General features: G+C 45.9%; 2 protein-coding genes across 3 annotated transcripts; both read right to left on the bottom strand.

Moving 5' to 3' along the window:
* Positions 1 to 255: 255 nt before the first annotated feature.
* LOC144278038 (acidic mammalian chitinase-like) lies at positions 256 to 7,475 on the bottom strand. Its single transcript, XM_077839163.1, has 11 exons — positions 7,451 to 7,475; positions 7,195 to 7,224; positions 6,011 to 6,215; positions 5,102 to 5,158; positions 4,016 to 4,181; positions 3,540 to 3,664; positions 3,069 to 3,192; positions 2,787 to 2,969; positions 1,810 to 1,926; positions 1,346 to 1,481; positions 256 to 524 (listed from the first exon to the last, which is right to left on the bottom strand). The coding sequence occupies exons 1-11, from the start codon at positions 7,473 to 7,475 to the stop codon at positions 256 to 258; spliced, it is 1,437 nt and encodes a 478-aa protein (XP_077695289.1).
* Positions 7,476 to 14,078: 6,603 nt separating this feature from the next.
* TAF8 (TATA-box binding protein associated factor 8) lies at positions 14,079 to 21,933 on the bottom strand. 2 transcript variants are annotated; one of them, XM_077839288.1, is made up of 9 exons: positions 21,874 to 21,918; positions 20,879 to 21,129; positions 20,418 to 20,574; positions 19,379 to 19,477; positions 18,662 to 18,724; positions 16,871 to 16,995; positions 16,376 to 16,523; positions 15,896 to 16,038; positions 14,079 to 15,433 (listed from the first exon to the last, which is right to left on the bottom strand). In XM_077839288.1, exons 2-9 carry the CDS (start codon positions 20,921 to 20,923, stop codon positions 15,290 to 15,292), a joined length of 924 nt encoding a protein of 307 aa, XP_077695414.1. In that variant the 5' UTR covers positions 20,924 to 21,129; positions 21,874 to 21,918; the 3' UTR covers positions 14,079 to 15,289. The 2 variants fall into 2 exon arrangements, with proteins under 2 accessions (XP_077695414.1, XP_077695415.1); XM_077839289.1 differs by lacking the exon at positions 20,879 to 21,129 and having other exon boundaries at positions 21,874 to 21,933.
* Positions 21,934 to 24,675: the final 2,742 nt, after the last annotated feature.

The raw sequence follows: 24,675 nt of genomic DNA on the forward strand, positions 1-24,675 counted from the left end.
CAGGCTCAGCCTGTGTTGAATATCTTGCCTATGTAGTTTTGCAATGCATTAATAGAGAAGACACTATATAAAAGAGATTATTATTTATTACTGTTAAAAGCAGGGTCACCAATCACACAGCAGACAGACAACACACATATTAGTGCCTTATTGCCACCACTTGGCTTTTTTTAATAGGGCAAGAGGGATTCTGCCGGGAATGATTCGAGTTACAGTATGTTACTCATCAGTGTTTGTTCTGAGCTGGGACTGGGGTTAATATTTTGGATAATTACAGCACTTGCAGCTCTCATCAAAGACGAGGCCAGCTGCACAGGTAAAGTGGTGAGTCCTGCCTCCAGCACATATGTAGAATTTTGTATTATCTTTGGGGTCGGCGTAGGTACCATCTTGTCTACCAGCACAAAATGAACCATCTCCCCCCTCAGTTGGGGGAATAACTGGAGAGGTAGTTGTACTGTCATCTGGAGAAGGCGTGGGGTCTGGTGGAGGGATGTCTGTCGGGCAGTTGGGCACAATCGGATCTAAAATGAATAATTAACAAGTCATTAAGATACATGGATTCAGCCAGATTTCATCTACACATGAATTCCTGTATGCCTGTCTATGTTTCTGGACGCTATGCTTCATAATTTGTAATGGCTGTTATCTTGTTTATCACCCGGGGCTCCTGGACTACGAGCACGATCCTGTATAACTTGAGCTAAAGGACTGGCCCCACCCCCACAGGTACGAGCTGTAGCAGATTCACATCCTCTGCAGATCAGGCACAGAATGGGCATGGTTCACACACTGACAAGCATGTTTCAGAGACATGGTCTAGACGTCTAATCCTGCCTCTGGATTAACATGGCCTTGACGAAGTCACGTAACAATTCAGAGCCTCAATTTCCCCATCTGTAAAACAGGGCAAGTAATATTTATCTGCCTTATATATGTTGTGAGGATTAACTATCTTACAAAGCTCTTCCAAAATGTGAAGTGCTATATAATGGCTCAGTGTTAAGACACCACACATAGCAAAATGCTGAACTTTGCCTCATCAGTAGTTTTCTAAAGCTCATATTTACCACATGACAAGCACTTGCATGTTTATAGGCGTGCAAATGGAAACAGGAGATCCAGCTACAAATATGTGTTTTTGGGGTGACACTCACCTCTGTGCAGAGGGCTAGCACAAAACCAAAAATTCAGGCAGTGCTTATGTTCTACTTAATACCTATATTGAGAACTAGTCGATGTTCTGGCCCTCTGCAGAGGAGGGAATTTCACCTTAGCAGTGTGACAAATATATACTGAACCTCCTAATTATATAGGCCTGAAATACTCATTAGCACCTTCTTACCTTTTGTTTCGAGGAGTCTCTTCAGCTCACTTATTAGAGGATACTTTCCTTCATTGCAGAAAGAGCCCTGGAAATCATCCAGGTCAATAGCCCACACCATGGCACCTCCAAAATGTTTCTCCTTCAAGTATTTGACCTATCAAAAAAATTCGTACAACTATCAATAAAATTTCCACAGCTGCTTAAGAATTCCTTTAAGAATTTCAACACACACACAGTGAAACCAGTAACTGGCTAGACAGCCATAGATCACAGAACTTCTAGGCAGTAAAGCCCCAGCTCAAAAATAAATGCTTTGGGAAACATTCCCATCACATTCACAGTGCCTTAGTGCAATACGAACGAGGCTGAAAATATCTCCCTTTATCGAGAGACTCTGAAATGCACGGAATTTAAGCCAAGTGCTTCCTAATAGTAGGAGCAGAACATAAGTAAAGCTCACTTTAAAATGTTAAAGGTCTTACTTTGTGTTTATAACTGCACATGTTGTCATATCCAACCCATTCATTCCCCTTAACGGCATAGGGGACTTTCTGGTCCTGAATCCATCGTACCTGAGCAGTCTTTAGGAATGTGCAGATCTGCCAAAACAGCATGGGGTTAACACACAGTGGACCTCGTTCAGGAGCCAAAAGGTGAAGTCAATGGGCTAGATCTTGTCCCCCCTTTTAGTCTGCAATCCAGCAGCCTAAGCGGTCAGCTAGGAGTTACTCTGGTGGTGTAGAATTGGTGTACCCTGCCTTACCACCTCCTTGCAGCCCCTAGGCCACACAGCTGACAGAAGAGAAGGTGATCACATCACAGCTATACTCCAATCCCCCAGAATAGCCCCTTAGGCTTTGCAGCAGCAAAGAGTAGCTTAGAGCAGCCTTACTTTAATTGGCATCAGGGACGCATTGGCCTGGGGAATAGGGGAGAAGAAGTGGACACAAAGGGGAGTGGTACAGCCACGTTTGCCCCACCTCCCGTTTGGGACCAGAGCTGAATGGAGCTCTTCCAGACCTGAAGATCTAGCCTGCTAGTGTCCCTGCAGTACAACACTAGTGTAAATGGGAAGAGAATCTGTCCACTGTACAGGAAGAGAGAGAAGCTTAGACAAGAGATAGAAACTCAGCAACCAGCCTAAGCAAAAAAGAAATATGTCACCTATAAATCATAAAAGTACATGCCATAAAACACTAATTATGGGCCAGATTCTCAGCGGCTACAAACTGGCATAGCTCCATTGAAATCAATGGGTCTGATTCTCATTTACACTCAGGACCCTCTACCTCTCTAGTAGTGTAAAGGGGCCCTTAAAGTGAGCATACGGCCCCTTTGCACTGCCAGAGTGAAGTAAAGGCATCTTAGTTTCGCCTGAGAACCAGGACTAATGGAACTAGCTCAGTTTACATCAGCTCAGGATCTGGGCCACAAAATGTAATTTTCTCAAGCTTCTCACCTCATAATAAGCCCAGAAACCAGCTTCCCGGGTGTAAGGCCCAGAAGACCCAGCCCCAGAGGCTGGGGCACCAACAAATGTGTCACTGCTGCTAAGCCTAAAGGTACGCCCGTAGGTGGGGAATCCCATCAGGAGCTTCTCGGCTGGGACACCGTTATCGTTCCAGTATTCCATGGCATATTTCTGCAGAGATCCAAATGGAAAATCTTTTTACCACCAGTGCCCATTATCTCAGCTCCCTCTTGGAGAAATAAAAAGGGAATTTGCTGTCTGTTCCCTTACGCAGTTGAAGTACTTGAAGTCACCATAGTCGGCAGAGCCTTCATAGAGCGGGCTGTTGTGCCCTGTGAAGGAATCCCAGCCTCCATGGAAGTCGTAGGACATCACGCTGATGAAATCGAGAAGCCTGGTTTAAATTAAATGAAACAAACAAACAAACAAACAAACAAACAAACAAACAAAGAAAACACAGTTAGGAATACGATTTCCTGATGGACAAATGAGTCAGCAGACAATACATCATCCCACATTGACCTAAAGGATACACAAGACTTTGGGCCTGAATATCCATTGCCTAGAACCTTATGCTGTCACTTACGCCTGCCCAAAGGGAGTGTAAATGCTACCATGGGGATTTAGTAGCGTTTTGCACCCACCTATTTTGCATGGGTACTAATGATGAGGCAAGGGGCAAGGCAGCAGAGAACCAGGCCAATCGCATGTCAAGCACAATGCGGGAACCAGTCCACTCACTTCCCTATCTCAGCAATTTCATATCCAGCGTCAATAGTTCCTTTGCCAGCAGATACCGCTGCGGTAACCAACAGCCTTGGGAGTCCAGTGCTTGCAGCCTCAGCTTTAAAGGCTTCCAGCATTTCCTGAAAATGGAAATGAGAGCGTTGGCAGTGATTCTTGTAAAAATGTCATTCATGTCTAGCAGGAATATCTATCTAGAAACAGCCCCGCAACCTGCCCTTTGCTATACACTCCTAAAGATCTTCACAAGGTTCCTTCCATGTCTCATTGTCCCCAAAGCCCTTGCAAGATGGAACAGTATCTTAAACAAGGTCTGATACCATATGTCCACAATAGTTGGACTCAAGTTACTAAAGGTGAACTAAAATAATGCAGTGCCAATGTAAACACTGCTGATACACAGCTTGGTGGTTCAGATCTGACTCACTCCAGCTGATATACAGAATAACTGAGATAGCGCACTACTTACTCACCTGAATCAAGATGGTGAAGCGATGTTTGTCCTCGGGGGGGCTACCTCTAGAACCTGGGTATTCAAAATCCAGGTCGATCCCATCAAACCCAAACTTACGGAGGTATGCGATCACCGAGTCAATGAACGTTTTACGATTAACTGGTGAGGCAACCATTTCAGTGAATCTGGAAGAGGATAATTCTTAGACAACTTGGCCCCCTTTTTTCTCTCCACCAACACATGCAAAGCAGACTTGTTCAGTTCCTCTTTTATAAATGTAATTGTCTTAATACATAACAATCTAATTAAAACCCACTTCCATTAATCACCTCGCTTGCTGTCATTAGCAACGTGTACCCAATAATCCACAGTTAATAAGTTCTGTTATCACCAAACTCCAGAGTCTGAAGACCTGCGTATTTATCTCAGTCTGCCCTCATCTTTATCCTCCTCCTTCTCCACCATGAAACTATCCTCACCAAAATTCATCCCAACCTGTTCTCTACCATTGTCGTGTGTCCACTAGTACCACCATCCCATTCTCTGCATGATCTGTTTACTCAGAGTACCCTTAATCACTTTCCTAGCCATTATCTTCACTATCAGCTTGATCCACCATCCAATGAAGTCAATGGAAAGACTCCCACTGGATCAGGACCCATCTTCATTATCTCATCATCGTTACACTACCATTTTCTGTTTAATGCTCCCATTATCCGCTTGGGATTTCCAACCACTGCAATATCCAACCTAACTTTTCCCAGCCATCCCCTGCTTATCCATTCTCCACAATCACCTGCCATTCATATCATGAATGTCTAATCACCATTAACTATCTATATTTTCATAATTCATCAACATTCTTCTCCTTATTTCTTCAACCATTGTCACCAGCAACCACAGAATCATCAATACCCAGTTCTTCAGCTACCCAGTCACTACCACAGTTTACATCTGGTCATTCACATCATCATCGTGAGCCTAATCCTATCCCCCGTGAAGTCAATAGCAAAGCTCTCACTGACTCCAAAGGAGCAGCAGGAGGCTGTATGTTGTCAAGGTCTCAGCATCATCTTTGTCATTAAGTCAAGGGAAAAGTTCTCACTTCTGAGTGCCAAAGTTCCACCCTCCAATAGCCAGGCTGGTTACAAGTTTGTCGTTTCTGTGACATGAGAAAAGAAAAAGGAAGGTCAGTAAGCAGCAGTCACTTGGTTGCGTTTGAGACTTGGCTCAGTTGTGAACTTTTTGTTGTTGTTATTATTTTTAATTTGAGAAAACCTATTCAGTTCTTTTTGGTGATCATAATTCAGTATTGGTAACAGTGTTGCCTAGAGGCCCCAAGCCAGATTAGAACCCCATTGTGCTAGGTGCTGTACAAACACATAGCAACAGACCGACCCTGCCCTGAAGAGCCAACAGTCTAAACAGATAAGACACACAATGGGTGGGACAAAAAGAAATGTTAGCATCCCCATTTTACAGATGGGAAGAGTGAGGCACAGAGAGACCAACTCTGTCAGAGCTGGGATCTGAACCGAGAGCTCCTAAATTTCTGTGCTATGCCCAGCCACAGGGTTCCTCACCTCCTCTTTGGTTTAAAAACTGTGTTTTTGTAAAAAATAATAATATAATAATTTACACTTGAACTGGACTCCTGTGTCAGACCACATTCCAGCCATGAGTAACCTAATGCATCCAAAATATACTAATCTGAAAACGGGGTTGAATACAATCGACCCTTAGGACTTGATCATGGAACCTTGACTCACACTGGTGCACACTTACACAGTTCCACCAAAATCAGCGGGACTACTTGTGTGAGTAAAGTCCCATGAAGGTTCTGGAACAGAGCCCTTAATGAAAGCATTGCTGCTACATATCTATTAAACTATTCCTGTTCTCTAATAAAGAAATTCTTCATTGCTAATAGAAAAATCTCAGTTTTACCTGGCAACAAGTAGTATTTTTTAAAAGCAAAATTTGCTTTAAATCTTGTACATTGGAAAGTGCTGACCTTTTCTTTAGTGCTTGAAATTCTGGGAAGAGTCTATCTTCATCATTCCATTCATATGGGGCAATCTTATTTTGATTCATAGTTGCAAAGGCATAAACCAAGTGGGTGCATAGATTTGGGTCCACATTGTTTGGGAAGTACTTGGCAGGTTCTGGCCTGTACTGAGACCAATTAGTGAAGTAACACACAAGTTTGTAGGCAGAGCCTGGCAGGAGAAAAGCAAATTCCAGATATTAAGATGGAAACGTCGGTTTGTTTCTTGATGGAGACATCCGGTGTTATTGAGTGTGGAATCAGACGTGTGATTCTCCTTTCACCAGTGTTGGTGCAGGAGTAAATCCACTGATGTCAATGGAACACTGAGGTAACAAGAAGAAATTCTAGCCTTTTCTTGCTCATCTTCTGATCATACAAATAGATGCACCGGTCCTGAGTGTGAATGGGGATTTCATTTAACAGTCACTTTCTACTCACAAATTCTGCCTACGCAATGCTACCCTGGTATGTATATTTTCTGCATCTACATCTAGGAGTCAGTCACATGTCCCATTCAAGCAACTTCCCAATGACATGTTTCCACATGTTCCCAATGACAAATACAGCAATAAACAGTGTTTTTGAGATATCACCAAGGTCGGGGCATTCCTTTTCAACCAACCACAACGCAGAGATAAACATTTGGCCCAGAGCAGAACAATTATGTTATCGACAGGATAATCTTGCTTAGTTAGAAACCAAGGCCCAGGGTGAGTAGACTCAGCTATCAGTCAGCATTAGAGAAAACAAAGACTACTGGTTTTATTGCCCCTTGCTCCAGTTTAACACCGAGTTGCATGAAAGACACGTGCCCATTCTTGAAGTCAGAGAATGGTTGTTAGAAGGAGCAAAAATGGATGGAGCCAACAAAGGGAAACATTAAAGAATAACGAAGAGGGATCAGTGAGTCAGATCCTCAGCACGAAAGCTTATGCTCAAATAAATTGGTTAGTCTCTAAGGTGCCACAAGTCCTCCTTTTCTTTTTGCGAATACAGACTAACACGGCTGTTACTCTGAAACCATAACTACACTGAAATCGAGCTACACCGATTGACACCAGCTGAAGGTCTGGCTAACTGTTCTTTCTAACTGTATTGCAGTTTCATCAGGACCCTGTGCACAAAAAGAAAGAATAAGATGCTCTTACCCAGCTGCAACTGCACCAGAATGGCCAAAGCTGCAAAAAGGAAGAATGCATTAAAAATAAACTTGACTAGAGCCTTTCAATGCTTAAATCAGTCCCAGAGCAAGTAAAACTATTCCATGTACATTGTTACCCAGACACCTGCTAGGACCAGTTCTAGAACACACTGTCCCTGGGCAAAAGGCTGTTGCCTCTGAGACCAGCCATCCAGGGAAGTTATATCCTGATGTAGTCAGCAAAGGCAGAGAGAGTTACTCACCGACCCACAGCAACACCTTTCCCATCTTTCCTTCCAAGGGAATGTCCCACCGAGGGAACTCAGAAGTGCTTTATGTGGCAGAGGCAAGTCCTTATCAGTGTGGAACCTAAACACCTGCGTAAAAGACAGCAGAACGGGGCCCCCAACCACAAACAAAATAAAACAAACAGATAGAAAAGCTCATTTATTCAAGGACATCAACACCTCCAGTGCCAAGGCTGGGGGTGGGAAGTTGGAACCAGATCCGCTTCCATTTATCTAAGGGAGTGGAGAGCACCAATTCCCTCTGGGCGAAATGCCGCCCGAGGCAGAGGGCCAGCAGAATGCCAGGCACCGCTTATTCCCTCAAAATGGTTTTGAAGGAACCAAACTAAAATGTTAACAAAAAGTATTACTGCCTAGATCTTGTGCTGCAGGTGGGGACTCACACACACCACCCCAGGAGGGTCGCCAACAGTGTCTCCATCCTTTGCACCTCCCCAATTCTGGGCTCCAGGCTGCCAACAGCTTCAGGTGGCCCTAGGCCAATATGGCAGCAGAGGCTCATCAGAGTGCAGGGAAGGCCTGGCCATACCCATTTCCCTCAGCCGGGCCCTCTGTGCCAGACACGGAGACCAGAGGATGCATAGGGATTGCTACACTGGCCTTCAGACATTGGCAAATACCCCTACACTGGGATGATCCTGCCATGGCTAGCTACGGCAGCTTTTTGGCTCAAAGAAGCCCCAACACAGGGGAGAATCTGGACCTCTATAAGTCTAAACCTACGGCCACTGAAGTTAGTGGGAATGCTCCTGTTAAAGTCGATGAAAGTGCATTAGGTCACTGGATCTGGCCTAAGGTGCTTATTTCCCCCCCCCCCCCCCGACCTCATGTAACTTGTTTATCCATTGCCCTCCTCAGAAACTTTAATCCCCTTGTCACCCAGGCTATATTGGCAACACATGAAAAGATAAGGACCGAGAGGGATAGACACAAGGGGGTGGGTACAAGGTTTGCCAAGAGAGGGGCCCTGATAAGACCCAAGCATGCCAGGTGCAAAAAACCCCAATACAATTAACCTTCAGAGAGTGACAAATGGCCTGGAGATAGACTAATCGTTAAAGTAAGTCAAGGCTGTTGAGCAGCTACCCATCGCTGCTTGCATAACTGGTTGGGAGAGCTAGATTATGCATATCTCTAATATACTCCCCCTTTTCCTGCACCTTAGCCTACTTCTGTGCTGAACCACCGGCCAGAGCTCAAGTCTTTTCAGGACCTTAAACAAAAAGAATTAAACTGCCATGACAGAGAACGTGCTCCCCAGTACTGGATGTTCTGTCCAGTTCCTCCACCAGCCAAAGGCAAGCTTTATGAAAGGCGAGCATCTCTTCTATTTCTTGCCAACGTCTCCTCTTCTTCTCAGAGCATTCCAGCTCAATAGATCTCACTTCATACAAGAGTTATGCACAGGAAATGTTTCTCTGTTGACGGTCAGGATGAATACCCTTGCTTCTGATTCTGATTGGAAGGGATTCATACCAACCATCTTGTAAAACCGTGTCATGCATGTCAGAATCAAATACTGTGTCTTTCTCTCCGCCAGCCTCAAGAAACTCTTGGGCCACCTTCTCAGTACACAGAGCGTCACTCTCTGGTATTTTGGTACGTTTCAGAAAACTAAGCCTTAAGATCTGATGCACTCATTACACTTCCCTAGGCCTTTTCTAGAACCCTAAAGTCCTCAAATAGTCTCCAGTACTTGACTTGGGACCAGTTCCTAAGGCTACCCACACTGCTCCGTGATATGATAACCAATTCATGGTAACACTGCACTCATAGAAGTCTAAATAAAACCAATTGAAATGATGAAGTCACAATGAAATGTTTTTACCCTTCTTGAAGCAAAACGAGAAAGTCGAAAGGATTTATCTCAAGGTCCTGGGGAATTACAGACCTGTCAGCCTAACTTTGATCCCTGGGAAGATACTGGAACCAATTATTAAACCATCAGTTTGTAAGTACCCAGAGGCTAATAGGGTTATAAGGAATAGTCAGCATGGGACTTCAGTAGGACTATTCTCCCCGTAGGAAAATCGTGATACTTACTTCCTTAATTCAGCTATTTCATATGCAGCATCAATAGTCTCTGACAGTCCACACAGCTGCTGAGATCAACGGCCTCCGGCATCCAGTGCTTGCAGCCTGAGCCGTAAAGGCTTCCAGCATTTCCTAAGGGGGGAAATAAGGACCGCGGTCACTCTTGTGGGAAGGTCATTCGCTTTCCTCAGTACTGAAGTGAATGGGCTGTGCTAGCTTGTATGAGTCACACATGCAGGCACCCGGTGCCTAGCATTCTCTCAATAGTCTGCACAGACAGCTAGCCCAGGCCTTCACTTAGTCACAGAGCAGGGTTTGACAGACGCTGAGTCTCCACAGCTCTTAATGAGGTCAGTGGGGCGAATACATGCTGAAGGTTAAGCATGTGCTCAAATTCCTTTCTGGATGGGGGCACAGGATGGAGGTGTGGGATAGCACGTCGGTGGCTCACCTGAATCAAGATGGCGAAGCAATGCTTGTCCTCTGGCGGGCTGCCCCTGGGACCCAGGTATTCGAAGTCCAGGTCACTCCCATCGAACTCAGACTTATGGAGGTAGGCGATCCCCGAGTTGATGCTTTTATGGTTACCTGGTGGGGTAACCACGTCAGTGAACCTGGGAAGAAAAGGTGTCCTAACTGGACAATAGCACTATCACTTTCACTCCTAATTCTTACGTGAGTGACACCCCCAGTTCTGATCCCACTGAGAACCAGATTTGGAGTCAGGGAGCCCATCACCAGGAACAGGACACCAGCTAGGTCTCTGCAGTATCTGCAGATTAATGCAGTGACCATAAACTCTGGGACAAAGGAAAGACAAGGGAGAATCAAATGGTTACATAAAGTTTAATCAGGTCTGATGGTGGTGGTACTTTATATCCCAACTGACAAGGCTCCAAGGACAAAATGCAATGAATCTTGCTAGAAAGAGTGACCGGTTATGGGGTGATTACACTCAAGGCTCTGCCTCTTCATCCCTTGTGACTCTTCATGACTACACAGATGCTGTGGGATAAAGCTGCCTGTTCCCTGTTGCCTTCCTGGTATAGCCATCCAAAGGAGACAGTGTGGCCTCGCAGATAGGTCACTGCGGACTGGGACTGAGGAAATCTGGGGTTTTGTTCCTGGCTCTGCCACGAGCCTGCTGGGTGACTTTGTGCAAGTCACTTCCTCTCACTGTGCCTCAGTTTTCCCAGATGTAAAATGGGGATAATGACACGGATTTCCTTTGTAATGTGCTGTGAAATCTACACCTGGAAAGTGCTGTATAAGAGCTAGGTATTATTCAGATACAACGGGTCCCCAGTCCTGCAGTTCAAGAACTACTTCTTCTGGCAGGGATGGATGTAGTGATTCCAGATCAGGATGTGGGATGTGCTCATTTGTATCCTGATACCCAGAATGACCTCCCAGCTCACAACAATGGTAGTGGTTGGCCTTGGGAACAAACCAAACGTTGCATGCATATTTATGGATGAGGCAAATACTTCGTGTGCTTGGCAAATTAGAAAAGAGGAAGGGCTTTCCCATTCTCATACTCCCCCCATCACTCCCTCAGGAGAGAGGAGAAATGAAACCCATCAGATTTCATGAAACTGAGCAGATTTCAGTCCAGACTAACAACAGCCCACTGCCTTGCGTTACATAAAGTAGGATTAATTTAGGGCCCGATGCTGCACCCAGTTCACGTGCACAGTGCCTCACGTTATGAACAGGACAGGGAGCACAGGGGACAGAAATTCTGCATTAATGACACATTGCTGTTTGGCCTTGGTTACTCTGCCTCATAGCGTAAGGGGGGCCTAAGAGGGGAGTGTATAGCTAAGCACCATATTAACACTCTTGGTGATTGGGATCAGTCTTAACCTTCGGTCTGTGCAGACATGCCCATTTTCTCCTCAACCCTCATTTACCCTGTGCTGTTGTAGTGAAAGGAGCAATTGCACGCAGAGTCTCAGACTCCTTTCTTCTCAGTGCAGAGGACTATGCCTAGCACTGAATCTCAGTTGCATTCACGTGCAGACTTCCGCTCACACAGGAGCACAAGATCCTTTCAGGCTCTTCTGTGAGACACCCAAGGAGCTGCAGGGGCCAGGGATTTTTTTTTTTTTTTTTGCAACTCCAATGAAAGCAACGGAACTAGATCAGGGTAAAACTGGAATAATGCACTGGGGTACCAGACCCCAGATGCAGTCCATGCTAGTGCAGTGACAGCAGGGATAGTCTTCAGTACCAGGCATTGCTCTCCAGCTCAGAAATGTGGCAAAATTCCAGGGCTGGCCTGGACGGTGGAGTTCTTACTCCAGAACACGGAGGAAAAGGCTGAACACAAACAACCAAGGGAAGCTGTTAATCCTGAATAGACATTCAATCAATCCCTAAGTGCATCCAAGGTTCACACGTCAACAGTGACTCGCTGTTATTAGAGACGGAACTTCTTTTATTATGAACTTAAAAATAATTATTTTCACTCTACTTTTGTCCAACTCAGGTTTTTATCATCAAAAAAGCCTAATCCAAAATGCCCAAACAAAAATATAAATTTATAAATATACAATGTCTGTATGTACATACATTCTTCTATACAACAAATGCACTGGCAGGCTTGACAATGGCATGCGCAGGGCTCTTTCGCCAGGGATAACGTTTCAGAGCTTCTGGCTGGATTCTGAGCCTCCCACGATGGAACAATTCAACCTCAGGGAAAAAGGAATTTTACATGTTGGTCCTGGTGGCATTTAGGCCCCAATCCTGCTTCTGCTGAAGTCAATGGCAAATCTCCCACTGACTTGGATGGTACAGAATGAAACGCACACATGGCAGGCTCCGGCCTTTGCATTTAGAATCTCCCTTTAGCAACCAGTTTTTACCCTCAGCCTATTAGACATGGGAGTGATGTGACATCACCATTAACTACAAACAGCCACTGCTTTGGCCAAGGTTGTCTTCTGAAGAGAAGAGGATTCTAGCAGAAAAACAAGGCACGTCCAATCATGGACACTTCTTTACTCCATCATCTCAGCCACAGCACACAGAGCCCTTGTTTTCTGAAAGCAGGGTCTCAGCACAATAATTGGCTTGAGTGAAGAGGTTGTTGTGATTACTCCCCCCTAGCACCTCCCCATGCCAAACTTGTCCTTCAGCTGGGAGGACAAGGAGACTTCTTCCAGTGGGTAAAGTATTGAAGCATTAGAGAGCAGCACCCTACCCTCTCCGCTGGGCAATGCTGCCAACCTGCCAGGGGCATTGCTTCCTGATCACAGTCTCATGAGGCAGCATGGTGAATTGTTCCAGGAATCATCAAACCAGCTAGTACCGAGGGAAGAGACCGGAAGACAAAGGGATATATTTCTAGATAGCTGGAGAGTGATAGGTGAGAGGGCAACTATATAAACCACAGGGTACATGGACAGAGAAAGGGAGGTACAGCACCAAGAGACTGATATTTCCCATAGATTTCTGGTTCCTTGCCCAAATGCACAGTAGGCTGGATGTTAGTGGAGTGACAGAAAGGGCTGAGCACGACCAATTTCATTGCAGAGATAGAGAGCTTAAAGAGCTGGCTTACTGAGGTGGAAAGGGAATGAGATTTTGATACTTTTCATCTCAGGATCTTTTCCACATATGCCTTCTAAAAAAAAAAGGCCTGATCAATTTTGCTTTCAGTTTCAATAGCTCTAAAGTGTTTCCTTTCTATTTTTCCAAAATTTAATTTAAAAAATGCTTTAAAATCATCAACCTGCTGCCTACTTTTCTTCCTCGGGCAGCCCAATTTTGGGAGGGGTAGTGGTTTAGCTAAACCTGTATACATGTGCTTCAGAGCAAAACCTTCCCGCTTCCAACAATAATATTGTTTAACAAGGCAGTCTGAAGCGGTCAAGCCATTTGCAATTGACACTCTGACCTCTGCAACCACTATGGGTGCAATGTTTTCGTCTGCCATGTAATCTCTGCCATTGCTGAATATTTTCACAGAGGCATCTTTTCATTTAGCACTAGCAGTCAGAGAAAGCTATTTGGTATTAGGGGCAATCCCTCGCTAGGTCCATGGATTTACAGCATGGAGTTTCTCTACTCAGGTTTTACTCATCCTTACTCAAGGAAAACTGTTGAAGCCAACCAGTGTTTTGTCTGAATAAAGGCTGAGTGAAAGTTAAGTAAGGGCCTCAGGATCCAGGCTTGAGTGAACACTTATACCATCCCTAGGTCACTGATCATGCTAGAAAGAGCAGTGTTTTTTGGCTGTTAAAGAAAAGGAGTCTTTCCAGTGAATAAAAGCCCTCTATTTCCGCAGGACAAAATGGACCATAAGACAGTCCGTCAATTGATTCTCATTCCGTATTCCAAATTTTCTAGCACAGTGGGTTTCAAACAGCTGGCAGACTCTCAGGGGACCTGTATTGCACTGAAACCAAACAGAATCGAAAGGGAGCCTGAAGCAGCTGTTAGATCTTGCCATTCAGACAGCTGGAAAACATTCTCTAACTGCAAAGGTATAAACAGCATGATTACTGCTTTTAAGTGCAGCTGTAGTCAGAAAAGCATGGTATTCTGGACCTCTGTATTTATTCCCCTCCTCTTAAGTGACACACCAGATGCACTCAGTTTACCAGATTTAAAAACAAAAAACAAATCAACTTTTAACTGCCAACATTATAAACAAAGTTTGAGAACTGAAAACGCACCAGGTATTCTTCTGCCTCTTACTGGACACTCTCCTCACAAATAAAGCCTCTGCACAGTGAATTTAGCGGATGCTGTGCAAAGCAGAGAGAAATCCAGCCCTATGGTTAACAGGCATAAAATCTTGGACTTTTGCCAGAAAAATGCACGAATAAGACAAAGACACACAAGAAGCTGATCTATTGATTAAGAGGGAACCATTCTGACAGATCTGTTGAGTAAGAAGGGGACCACAGTTAATTTTCTCACTATAAATGCACTTTAAAAAATAGTGTGAACATTTTCTGCAACTCCACATTTAAACACTAGAATAAGTGGCATACTTGGGCAGTCTCCCTCACGACCCTGATACACATGCATAACCCTGCCCATTGCTCCTGAACAAGGGGATTTAGGCCAAACCAAAACACCAACAACTCTGAATATTCAGCAACTTTGGATCTGGGTCTAGATTTCATGGCAGGACCTCTAGCTCTGGACAACCTCAAACTCTAGGGAAGTTTAAGATATGGAGCTTTGTGCAGCAGCCCAAGCCAATCCCTGGTTCAAATAGAGATCACAGTCAACAAGGGACCATGGTGTGAATCCTGGGCACACCAATACAGACAGGCAGAGCGGAATGGACAAGTCTTTCTTTGAGTCTAGATGAGGACTCCACCAGCCTGTGGAAGCACATCGATTCTTGCATTCTACACAGTCCACTGGGAAACGTTAAGCAGTGAAAACCCTTCTGCGTGCCTCCTCCTTACAGGACGAATCCATCCCATGAAGAGGGGGAATGTCACAGCTGCAGCTAGGTGTTCTCTGGAGTAGATGGGCTGATTCCAGTGTGAGGACTGGTGGCTTCCATGCCCCTTCCCTACTGACCGTGCCAAGCCAGTGGGAGATGGGGGGGGGAGGGGGAAGATGGGGGAGGAGAAGTGTAGTTTGGTATGTACAGGAGGTCATCCTTCTGCTTCAGCCACTCGACCAGCAGCATCTCCCCTCTTTGTCCTGTGCCACTCATAGCAGCAAAGGAAACCTCCGTGGGACAGCCAGCGGGCCTCCTCTTCCTCCATGCAGTCAGCTTGCTGCAGCTCACTTCTTTCTGCGGATCTTGGGTTTTTTCACTGGCCGGAGGTAGGGATTGTCTATTAGGCTCTCCTCTCCGTTGCGACTGCCGGACAGGGATGCATTTTGCTGTAGCACTGAAGCATTCTCTTTCTCAGCTCCCGAATCATCCTGCCAAGTAAAAATAATAAATATTTGAAGTTAGGAACAGCTGAGCTGAGGGGGTCTGCAGACCAGAGAGATACACAACAACCAAGAGCAATAGGGGTAACGAACAATGAGCAGCACTCAGGGAGATGATCCTTGTTTCCTACTGGGAGTAGATGCCTATGGGAACAGTACAGGATTCTAGGGAAATCCTCTTTCCTCTGAGGTTGCAGTGAAAGTTCCCTCATATAGTCAGGATCCAACATTAACAGCCACAAGGCTCTATTCTGTGAGCTGAAGCATGACAAAGATCTATGACATTTTGCATGTCATTTATACTGGTGCAAAGGGGACATAAAATGGTACCCAAATCAACGCTTGACACTCTGCCCAGGCATGTCAATGATGATTCAAAGAGCAAGACAGGATAATCAGACCCAAGGAGGATCACAATGGAGAGTTCCAAGTTTCTGATCCTGGGCATACCGTGCTCATGTGGAGGGGGAGGTTTTCCGTGTCCGTCTGATCATCTTGCTCGGATGAATCCGTTTCCTCCATCTGCTGCATCTCCAGCTCAGAGGGGAGAAGAGCAGTCAGGTACGGTATTGTGAAAGGTCTGGCAGCAATCACTAGGGATGGGGAAAGGAGGGCGCGGTTAGCAACTTAGGAGACTTGCTTCTCAATTAAATGTGTGTTATTTCTAAGCCAACAACTATCAGGAAGCATTGAAGCAAACATACTATTAAAAAAGCCCCAAAAAGTGTTTAACCTCTCCTGAGACTCAGTCCCCTATCTGTAAAATGGGGCTAACAGTATTTCCTTACTCCACAGGGTTGTTGTGAGGATAAATACATGAAAGAGTCTGTAGTACTCCGATATTACATGGGGGCCATGCAAAAACCCAAGATAGATAAAGAAATCATTTATATTTAGTGTCTGGCATTGGGCATCTTAGATAGCTCTTACATGGGAACGTGCTGACATCATCCTTGAAGAGACTCTGCGTCTCTCCCGTCTTTGCCATGAAGCGAGTCAGAGCTCTTTCCACATCACGCCTCTGCGACGCTGCCTTTTCCCGTAGTATCTGGTAATCTGAAACTGGCTCCCGGTACGTCTGTTGGGCAGGGAGGGAGAGAACAAGGAGATGTGCAGACTTAGGACTTGCAGGTACTAGCTCTGTAATAGAGTTACCGGATGCAAGACAGCCAGCTCAAGTTAAAGACACTATTGGTGAGTGGATGACACAACAAAACATAGAGCTCTCAACTAACAATGTCTTGCAGCGAGCTGCAGAGCTCAGAAATACAGAAACCTGTGGCACAGTAAATGAGATGATTCACAGTAAATGAGAAAGTATCCTAGATAAATGGGTACCAGGCTTACATTAACAGTGCTTATGTTGCTGCTGCTGCAGAGCCAAAGAGACGATGAATGACATTTTGTAAAGTCTTTTCCACTCACCGGAGTTTTGATGTAGGTGTGAGGATCCGGGAACTCAGGAAAATGGCCGGGGATGTGGGATGGATGGGGTTTGTTCTGTCCCGCCGTCAGGGCTTTGGGAGTCACTGGCTGATTTGTCACAGGCGCTGCAGTTAAATAATAAAAACTTAGTCCTCATTTTTCAGCCCAATCCCCAGCATAAGAGGAGTGTAAGCAGAAATGGAGCTGATCTCTCTATCTATAGACCATCTATAGTATAACCAGGGACAGACCATTTCCCCTAGGCAACCATTTCAGACTCCATTCTAGATCACTCCAAGGAACAATGATTAGTTGAAATTGACAATGAACTGCACTCAGCCCACCACATAAGTATGTGGACAGCAAACCCCATATAGAGAAGTTCAACGGACAATGAGGTAACACTGGAACAGTACCAACTATTTTGACAAATGGGGCCCTATTCCTTCATTTATCATTTGTCAGTTACAGAAAATCTGAATACAAACTGTTCTTCCAGTAGGTAGTCGTCTCCATCGTGCCTCAAAAGAACAGAAACTCTTTGGGTGCTGTGACGAAGCGGGAATGTTCTTAATGTTTTCTCTGAATACTGTGTGGGTGCCTCAGTTTCCCCTATGCAGTTCTTCAGTATCTAGGTGGTGGAATAAGGGGATGTGATTGTTGCAGAGCCCTAAAGGGGCTGCACAGAGAATGGCTGACACCCCGTCTCCTGGCAACTGATGGCCTGGGCCCCTCTCCTCTGCAAAGGTGCCAGCTGAAGGTGTTGGAGAACAGAGAGGTCAGCTGATCTCCTGGCCCGGGAAAGAGACAAAGGCTGGAGGAGGAGTTGGTGGGGTGGAGGAGGCTGGGGGAGACTGCTGGAGAGAGTTTCAGTTTTGGAGCTGGTGGGGGAAATGGAAGGAGGGCCAGATGGGCCTCTGGCCTCCCTGCCCCCCAAAAGATGGACCTGACTGAGGGGTCCTGGTCTCTGTACCTACAAGCTCTGTTTTAGACAATGTTCCTGTCGTCTAATAAATCTTCTGTTTTACTGACTGGCTATAACGTCTGACTGTGGAATTGGGGTGCAAGACCCTCTGGCTTCCCCAGGAGCCCTGCCTGTGCGGACTCACTGTGGGGAGCACACTGTGTGGAAGGGGATGCTGAACACTCCAAGGTCAGACCCAGAAAGGTGGAAGCTGTGTGAGCTTTTTGCCCCGGAGACAGTATGCTCACACAGAGGAGGCTCCCCCAGAGTCCTGACTGGCTTTGTAGGGAGTAGTTCCAGAGCATCGCCCACTGAAGTCGTGACAGGTGCATGCAGAGGGGCTGGTGGAGTGCGGAATACAAGTGCATTCACCCATTTGGTGGGCGTACCCCCAAGCTAAGATTTTACGGTCCACAAAATTTTAGAAATGGCCAAAAACATTTACAGGCACAGAATTACTGGTGGATTCACAGGTTAGTCAATTTCTCTTCCGTTTGTCATCAATTTCACCTTCTGGTTGTTGTGCACTAGCCAGACTCTGCAATGTTTAGGATACAAAACTTCAAGAGGGATTTTTATTTGTTAAAAATGTTACTTTAAACAAAATAAAGTCCCACGGAAACAGTCTGTTGGTCTCAGGATCCATAAAATCTGGGTTTTTTTACTATACGTAGGTTTTCAACCAAACATCACCTGACAAAATCCCTTTAACAACCATTTCAATCTATCTATATTACTTTGAATTATTTATCTACTATTGTTTTGCATGGCACCAATTTACTTGCTTAGTACAAATTAATTCCCTTGCTAGATGATAACCCACGTACGTGCAGTGATGACCATCCGCTGGGAGCGCTTGGCATATGCAGGGAGAGTTTCTACATTGAACCCTGAAACACAAGAGATGGGGAAACAGAAATCACGTGAGTATCAACAAAACAAGGACTAACGAACGGGGGTGCTTGCCCATATAGAAAACACTGCTTCTTGGCTCAATTCTGATCTCACTGAAGTCTATAGGAATTTTGCTATTTACTTCAATGGGAATAGGACAGAACTCCAAATGATCTCAATCTATATTTATACCTATCTGAGCATGAAAATGAGGCCTTTCCACTACGACCTGGATCATTGAGACCACCCTCTCCTCCTGTTCTATTGTCTATCTTTTTTCTCTCCAGAACCCTCAATGTTTAGTAACTCTCTCTCCAGCTGAAGACGACTAGACGCAGAGAAATCTGGAGGAATTTAATACCACTGAGCATCATCCAGAAAGATATAAACTACTCTCCCAACCCGATCTCAACTGCTCAGAAACTAGCACTCTGCTGCTGTAACACTAATGGACCTTGTAAGCCCTGGGAAGCTCTCTCACGATCTCACTAGCCCCAATCTGAAAGGCAATGCTATTCTTAGTCAGGCTGGTAAGATGCCAAACAAGCCATGTTCCAATACCAGCAGGAGCAAGCGTAGCAAAACAACCCTCCACCCGACCCTTCATGATGCAACCATTGGAGCTTGCTGTGAACCAGTCTGATCCTCACCCATTTCGACTAAGGTAACAACAATATCCGAAAGGGTCGGCTGAGTTCTTGCTGTATGCTCACAGTAGGATTTGGCGCTCCTTCCGATTTCTGACACATCTGGAAAGAAATGTCCAGCAGAACACGGACATTTGAAACAGACCATGGCTTACAGATTTATATCAGACTAATCCTGATTTCTGACACTTATACCTGATGAGAGCTTCAATGAGCCCTTTCATTGAGGTTAGAAAGGAAAGAAAAGGTCTTCTGGAATACAAAGTCTTATGCTGGATTTGTAATTCTTTTGTAAAAAAATGGCTTTGCATCATTTAATGGAGACATTAAGATCAAATAATCAGACAGCGTCTACCAAGTTTGCAGCACATTCATTTGCAAGCATGCAAAACTCCAGGTTTGTGAACTCAGAAAAACATGTGTGCTAAGCAGTGAGTGCACAAATCAGAAAGTTAGGTGCATAGCTGTCTATCTTAGGTACGTCTACGGTCCCCTTTACTAGAGCATCAGCACCTCACAAACTTTACTGTATTTATCTTCAAACCAACCCTTGAAGCAGGGCAGAGCTATTTACCCCCATTTTACAGATTGGGAACAGAGGCAAAGAGACACTAAGTAACTTGCTCAAGGTTTCAAAGGGAGTCCGGGGCAGGGCAGGAAACTGAACTCAAGTCTCTTAAGTACTAGGCTAGTGCCTTAACTACTGGATCATCCTTTCATTCTCTAGTTACCTCATTTACACAAATGAATAAGTGATTGCAAAATATATACATTTAAGATTGGAAGCCTGTTTGAAAATGTTGCCCTAAACTTTAGAAAGAGACCAATGTAAAGCTTCAGTAATTAAGAAGCAATTAACTACTGGTGATCTGTCAGGTCTGTTTACATTATAGCAATGTTGCTGTATCATGGGTGCTCATTTCTATTTCCAGTGGGAATACCTGATTTTAAGACCACTGTATTTTATTTCAGAAACTATGCTGGCCTCTCAAATCTCTGCTTTATTGGTTGAAATAGCTGCACCTGTGACACAGATACTTACAGCTCTGTAACATCTCTGTCAGGGTTTCCACCGCTGCCTTTTCGGCACTCTCAAACCCAGCCTCTGTCAGCAAGGAGCTGACCACAACCTGCAGAGTCCTTCTCCGAGCCAAGTAATAATTATCTGCCGGCGTTGTTGAGTGTTTGCCTCCTGATCTCTATAGAAACAGATCCCCCCCACACACACACAAAAACAGGAGATGTCAACAATGACTTCAACGAAGTGAAAAACACCACCACTTGATCACAGAGGAGTAGGGTACAGAAGGATATCATGCAAGAGTCTAATACCAGTTCCCCAAACCTCAACTCTGCCAATATCACCTCAGCCCTGACTTCAACACCCCCTCCTATTCCAGTCTGGCAAAAGAACTGATTGGAAACAAGCATTAGGAATCACACTGATTCTGTTGCATTGTCAGGCTAAGTCACCAGATGGGACAGGACTAGAATTAGACTCACAGCACTGGAGCAATTTGGAGTGCTCGGGAGCAGAACTGTGAGCATGTTGCAAGTGGAACTTTAACAAAGCAGTGCGGTGTAGTGTTTACAGCAGGATACTAGGAGCCAGGCCTCCAGCTCTGCCTTGACTTAACAAATATAAAATAAACCACGAGTCTCTCCTTCAGTTTGCTTGTCTTCTCAGATTGTAGGCTCCTGGAGTTAGGGCCAGCGTCTTGTACATTAGGGTAGCACCTAGCACTTGGCTGCTACTGAAATCCAAATACATAATAGAAATAAATTAGCAGTAAGGAGCAACAGCACCTCCTATCTGATTCACTGGCAGTTGTGGGTGCGTCGCCCATTCATATCTCTGTACCTCAGTCACCCACTTGTAAAACAGCCCTGACACCATACTGCCAGAACACTTCCTGTTTCTCTACACCTCCCTGCGGGAGGATCTCAAAGACAAACGAGCCCCCCTTTTCCACAGGAGCATGTTACTAGCCCCCTCGTGCCCAGGGGCAAACAGCAGCCCAGGGAGGAGAAAGCAGGTCCGCAGCAAACCAGATGAGCTGGGCCCAGTCCTCCCGCCCCGGCACCCCACGTGCCCCCTCCTCTGCTCCATCCCCTCCCCGTGCCAGGCTCTGCCCGACCAACGGGACCCCACCCCTGGGCTAAGCCCTGCCAGGGCACTAGACACTCTGGGGCTCGCCTCGCAGCCACCCATGCACTGTCCCTTTAAGACCCGCCCACGCCAATCTTCATGTGATTGGCAGCGACCGCGGTCAAGCAGGCTACAGGCACTTCGGCCAATCGAAGGCCAGCTCCAAACCCCGCCTACTCCAGCAGGTCAGCCAATCAGAGCCTCCCTCTCTTCGGCCCAGCAGGCCCCGAAGCCGCCCACCCGAGCCGCAGCCGCTTCAACGCGCATCGGATAAGCCGGTCCCCCGGCCACCTTGACCCGTGCGCTGGCCATTCCCCAAGAAACTTAACCCCCCGGTATCCGCCGTTACCGTGCCCGAGCCGCTGGACACCGTGTCCGCCATCTTGAATCCATGGGCGACGACGCGCCTGCGTGGCCGCGCGGGGCATTATGGGAGTTGTAGTCCTGACGAGAGGCTGGGGCTGCAGGGGGAAGCCAGCGGCATAGGGGCTGCGATGGGGAAGCTCGTGCTGAGTCTGGGCTGCAGAGGAGCCCTAGGGCTGGGGACCTGAGCGGGAGCTGTCTACCTGAGTCTGGATAGAGCCTGAAACAGCTCTAAGGAGTGTGAATTGCACAGACCCGTTGATTTAAAGGGTATCACTGTTCACTATTTCACTGCGGATCAAGGGACGGCAGAGCCTGGCTTAGGGGTGGAATTTGCGAGGGCACCGTTCATTTATTTTTCCAGTTCACAGCCTGGGCCAGTCTCAGGAAGACAGGACTTTGTGTGGGACTGGTCCAGGGCGCTACTGAAAATCCTGGAAACCCTCTGCCGTAGCCCTTCTCTCCGTTGCTTCTCCCAAAATACTGTTCCCCAAATTGGTGTGACCCCAGGATCTACCCCCAAATGTGTTAAAGATCCACTCAATCTGTACCCTAGTCAGATGGTACAACGGCGCCAGAAAGCAGTGCAGTGCAAGAGATGCGGTACCTGTCTAGAAACTATCCATTCTCTCTAATTGCAGTACAAATGAAAGGACCCCCATGAGAAAGGAGCTCTCTGCCTTTCTGACATAAGGGGTCAAGGAATAGTTGGGTTGTCCTTAAGGGAATCTGCTATTTATGTTGGACTGGAAAGAGCTGAAGTTGCTGTTAGCCCTGTTGATGCCATTTCAGTTATTTTATTTCAGTTTGGCTAATAGTTTCATTTCTTTACCACTTTTGCAACCACAATAAAACATCTGACATTTACGCAGAACCTTTCATCTCAAAGGATGCTGCTGAGTTTCAGTGTCCAACGGATGGAAAGTTTGAATCTACAAAAAAGGTCTCTTATTAAGCTCATATGAAGGGCCTAAATCACTTGGCCGGGTTGTCATAATATTAATTGGATTGTTTCTCAGTAAGCAGTGCTTTCTGAGCACAGCTTCAATTTCCCTTCTAGGGTGTTCAGATCTTGTGATCAAAACTTTGGTGAATGTCAGAAGTCGGTTGTGTGCTTCAGAAACTACAGAACAGGAAACCCCCCTTCTACAGCTCCCACCTCTTGCTTCCTGTTTAACTACATGTGTGGGGGAGAGAAGCATGTTAGGAACCAATAACTTTGTTGCAAAAAAGAAATGTAAACAACAGCTGCCACGCTGGAAATTAAAGGTCCTGATCTCGGTCAATTCAGATTGCAATGCAGCTTCCACGCAGCGCTTGTTTTTCAGAAGCGATGGTAGCGAAAACAGTAACCCATGGAAAAAGAAGGGGGTGGAGGAGAGGACAGACTGGATTGCTGAAAGGAAACATGTCCGGTGAAGCAAATTTCTTGATCGTCAAGAAAGGTAGGAGGCAATTTAGTTGCATTTTTACTGTAAAGTGTAGATTGAAAAGGAGAAAGAGAGAGATCTCATGTCATAAACAACAAAGGACCAGGAAAAAATTGGTGCCAAAGAGGTTGGCCGAACATAAGAACCTCGGAGACACTTCAAAGTGGTTGCTTGACAGGGAGTGATTGTTTATTGGAGGTAGATCTCGGTGCAGGGTTGATTATGGATATATATCCCCTTGTTGTGCAGATGGTGTCAGAACCCAACAAACCAGTGACGCCGTAACTTCTGTAGCCCACGGCAGGTGTATGTGGCCTTGCCAGAAGTGCTGGAGTGGAGGCGTAGAAACTTTTCTGCCCATTGGTGAGCTGAGATGTCTGTGTCTTCTTGCAAAAGACACAGGGCATGATTTTCACAAGTGCTGAGCTCCTGCATCATGTAATTGGAGTTGCAGTGGCCCAGCACTTCTGCAAAGCAGGACCATCGTGAATAAACCAAGATTACAGGTGGACATGGGAGAAGCTATTTGTGAGAGGACTTAGCGCTGGTACCTTATGATGGAATCTGCTGGTTAACTGTTGACATGGGTCTGAACCAGTTTGGGGAGGGAGCGCTCTAGGTAGTCTGGATTGAAAACCTCAACTCACTGCAACCGCCTGGAGCTAAAGCACAGGGTCAGGCTTAGCCAGTAATGTTTATAAGAGTAATAGCTGACTATCAAACCAAGAGGTAGCATGTCATACCTAGTATCTGCATATCTGAATTCATACCCTACCTCCACCTTGGCTTATGAGGTACCTAGCATGGCATGTCTGAATCCATAGCTGTAGCTTGGCATACCTGATATCCATCCATAACATGGAACAGCTGGTACCTACCTGTAACATGGCACACCTGAATCCATAGCAAGAAAGTGACGCATCTCTGGGGTGCCAGGATGTTAATGCACTGTGTGTCATATATCTGTCAAGCATCATGTGAAACCCAGGTTAGGCATGGAAGTGAAATGCTAATATGGCGAGATGGGAGTAGTGATGGCTGAGAGAGCATATGAACATCAAGCACCACACCAGAGCATTGAGCAGTGGTGCATTTGCTCCGTGTAAATACATCAACTGTCTCTAAGTCCAAGAGAAATATCCCACAAAAAATAGCTCAGCTTCTCCTTATCCTTGGAGGATTAGGGCCAGAAACTCAGACATTTCATGCAACAGGGAGCCCTTGTGAGGGATAAGTAGGTGGTGGTACAGTACAGAGTGAGGGAGTGTTATCTAGTGCTTAGAGCTTAGGACCTAGTCTCGGCTCTGTCACTAATTCACTCAGTGACCTTAGGCAAGGCACTGTTGTGCCTGAGATTC

The sequence above is a fragment of the Eretmochelys imbricata genome, chromosome 21 (genome assembly GCF_965152235.1).
Source record: "Eretmochelys imbricata isolate rEreImb1 chromosome 21, rEreImb1.hap1, whole genome shotgun sequence".
Lineage (NCBI taxonomy): Eukaryota > Metazoa > Chordata > Testudines > Cheloniidae > Eretmochelys > Eretmochelys imbricata.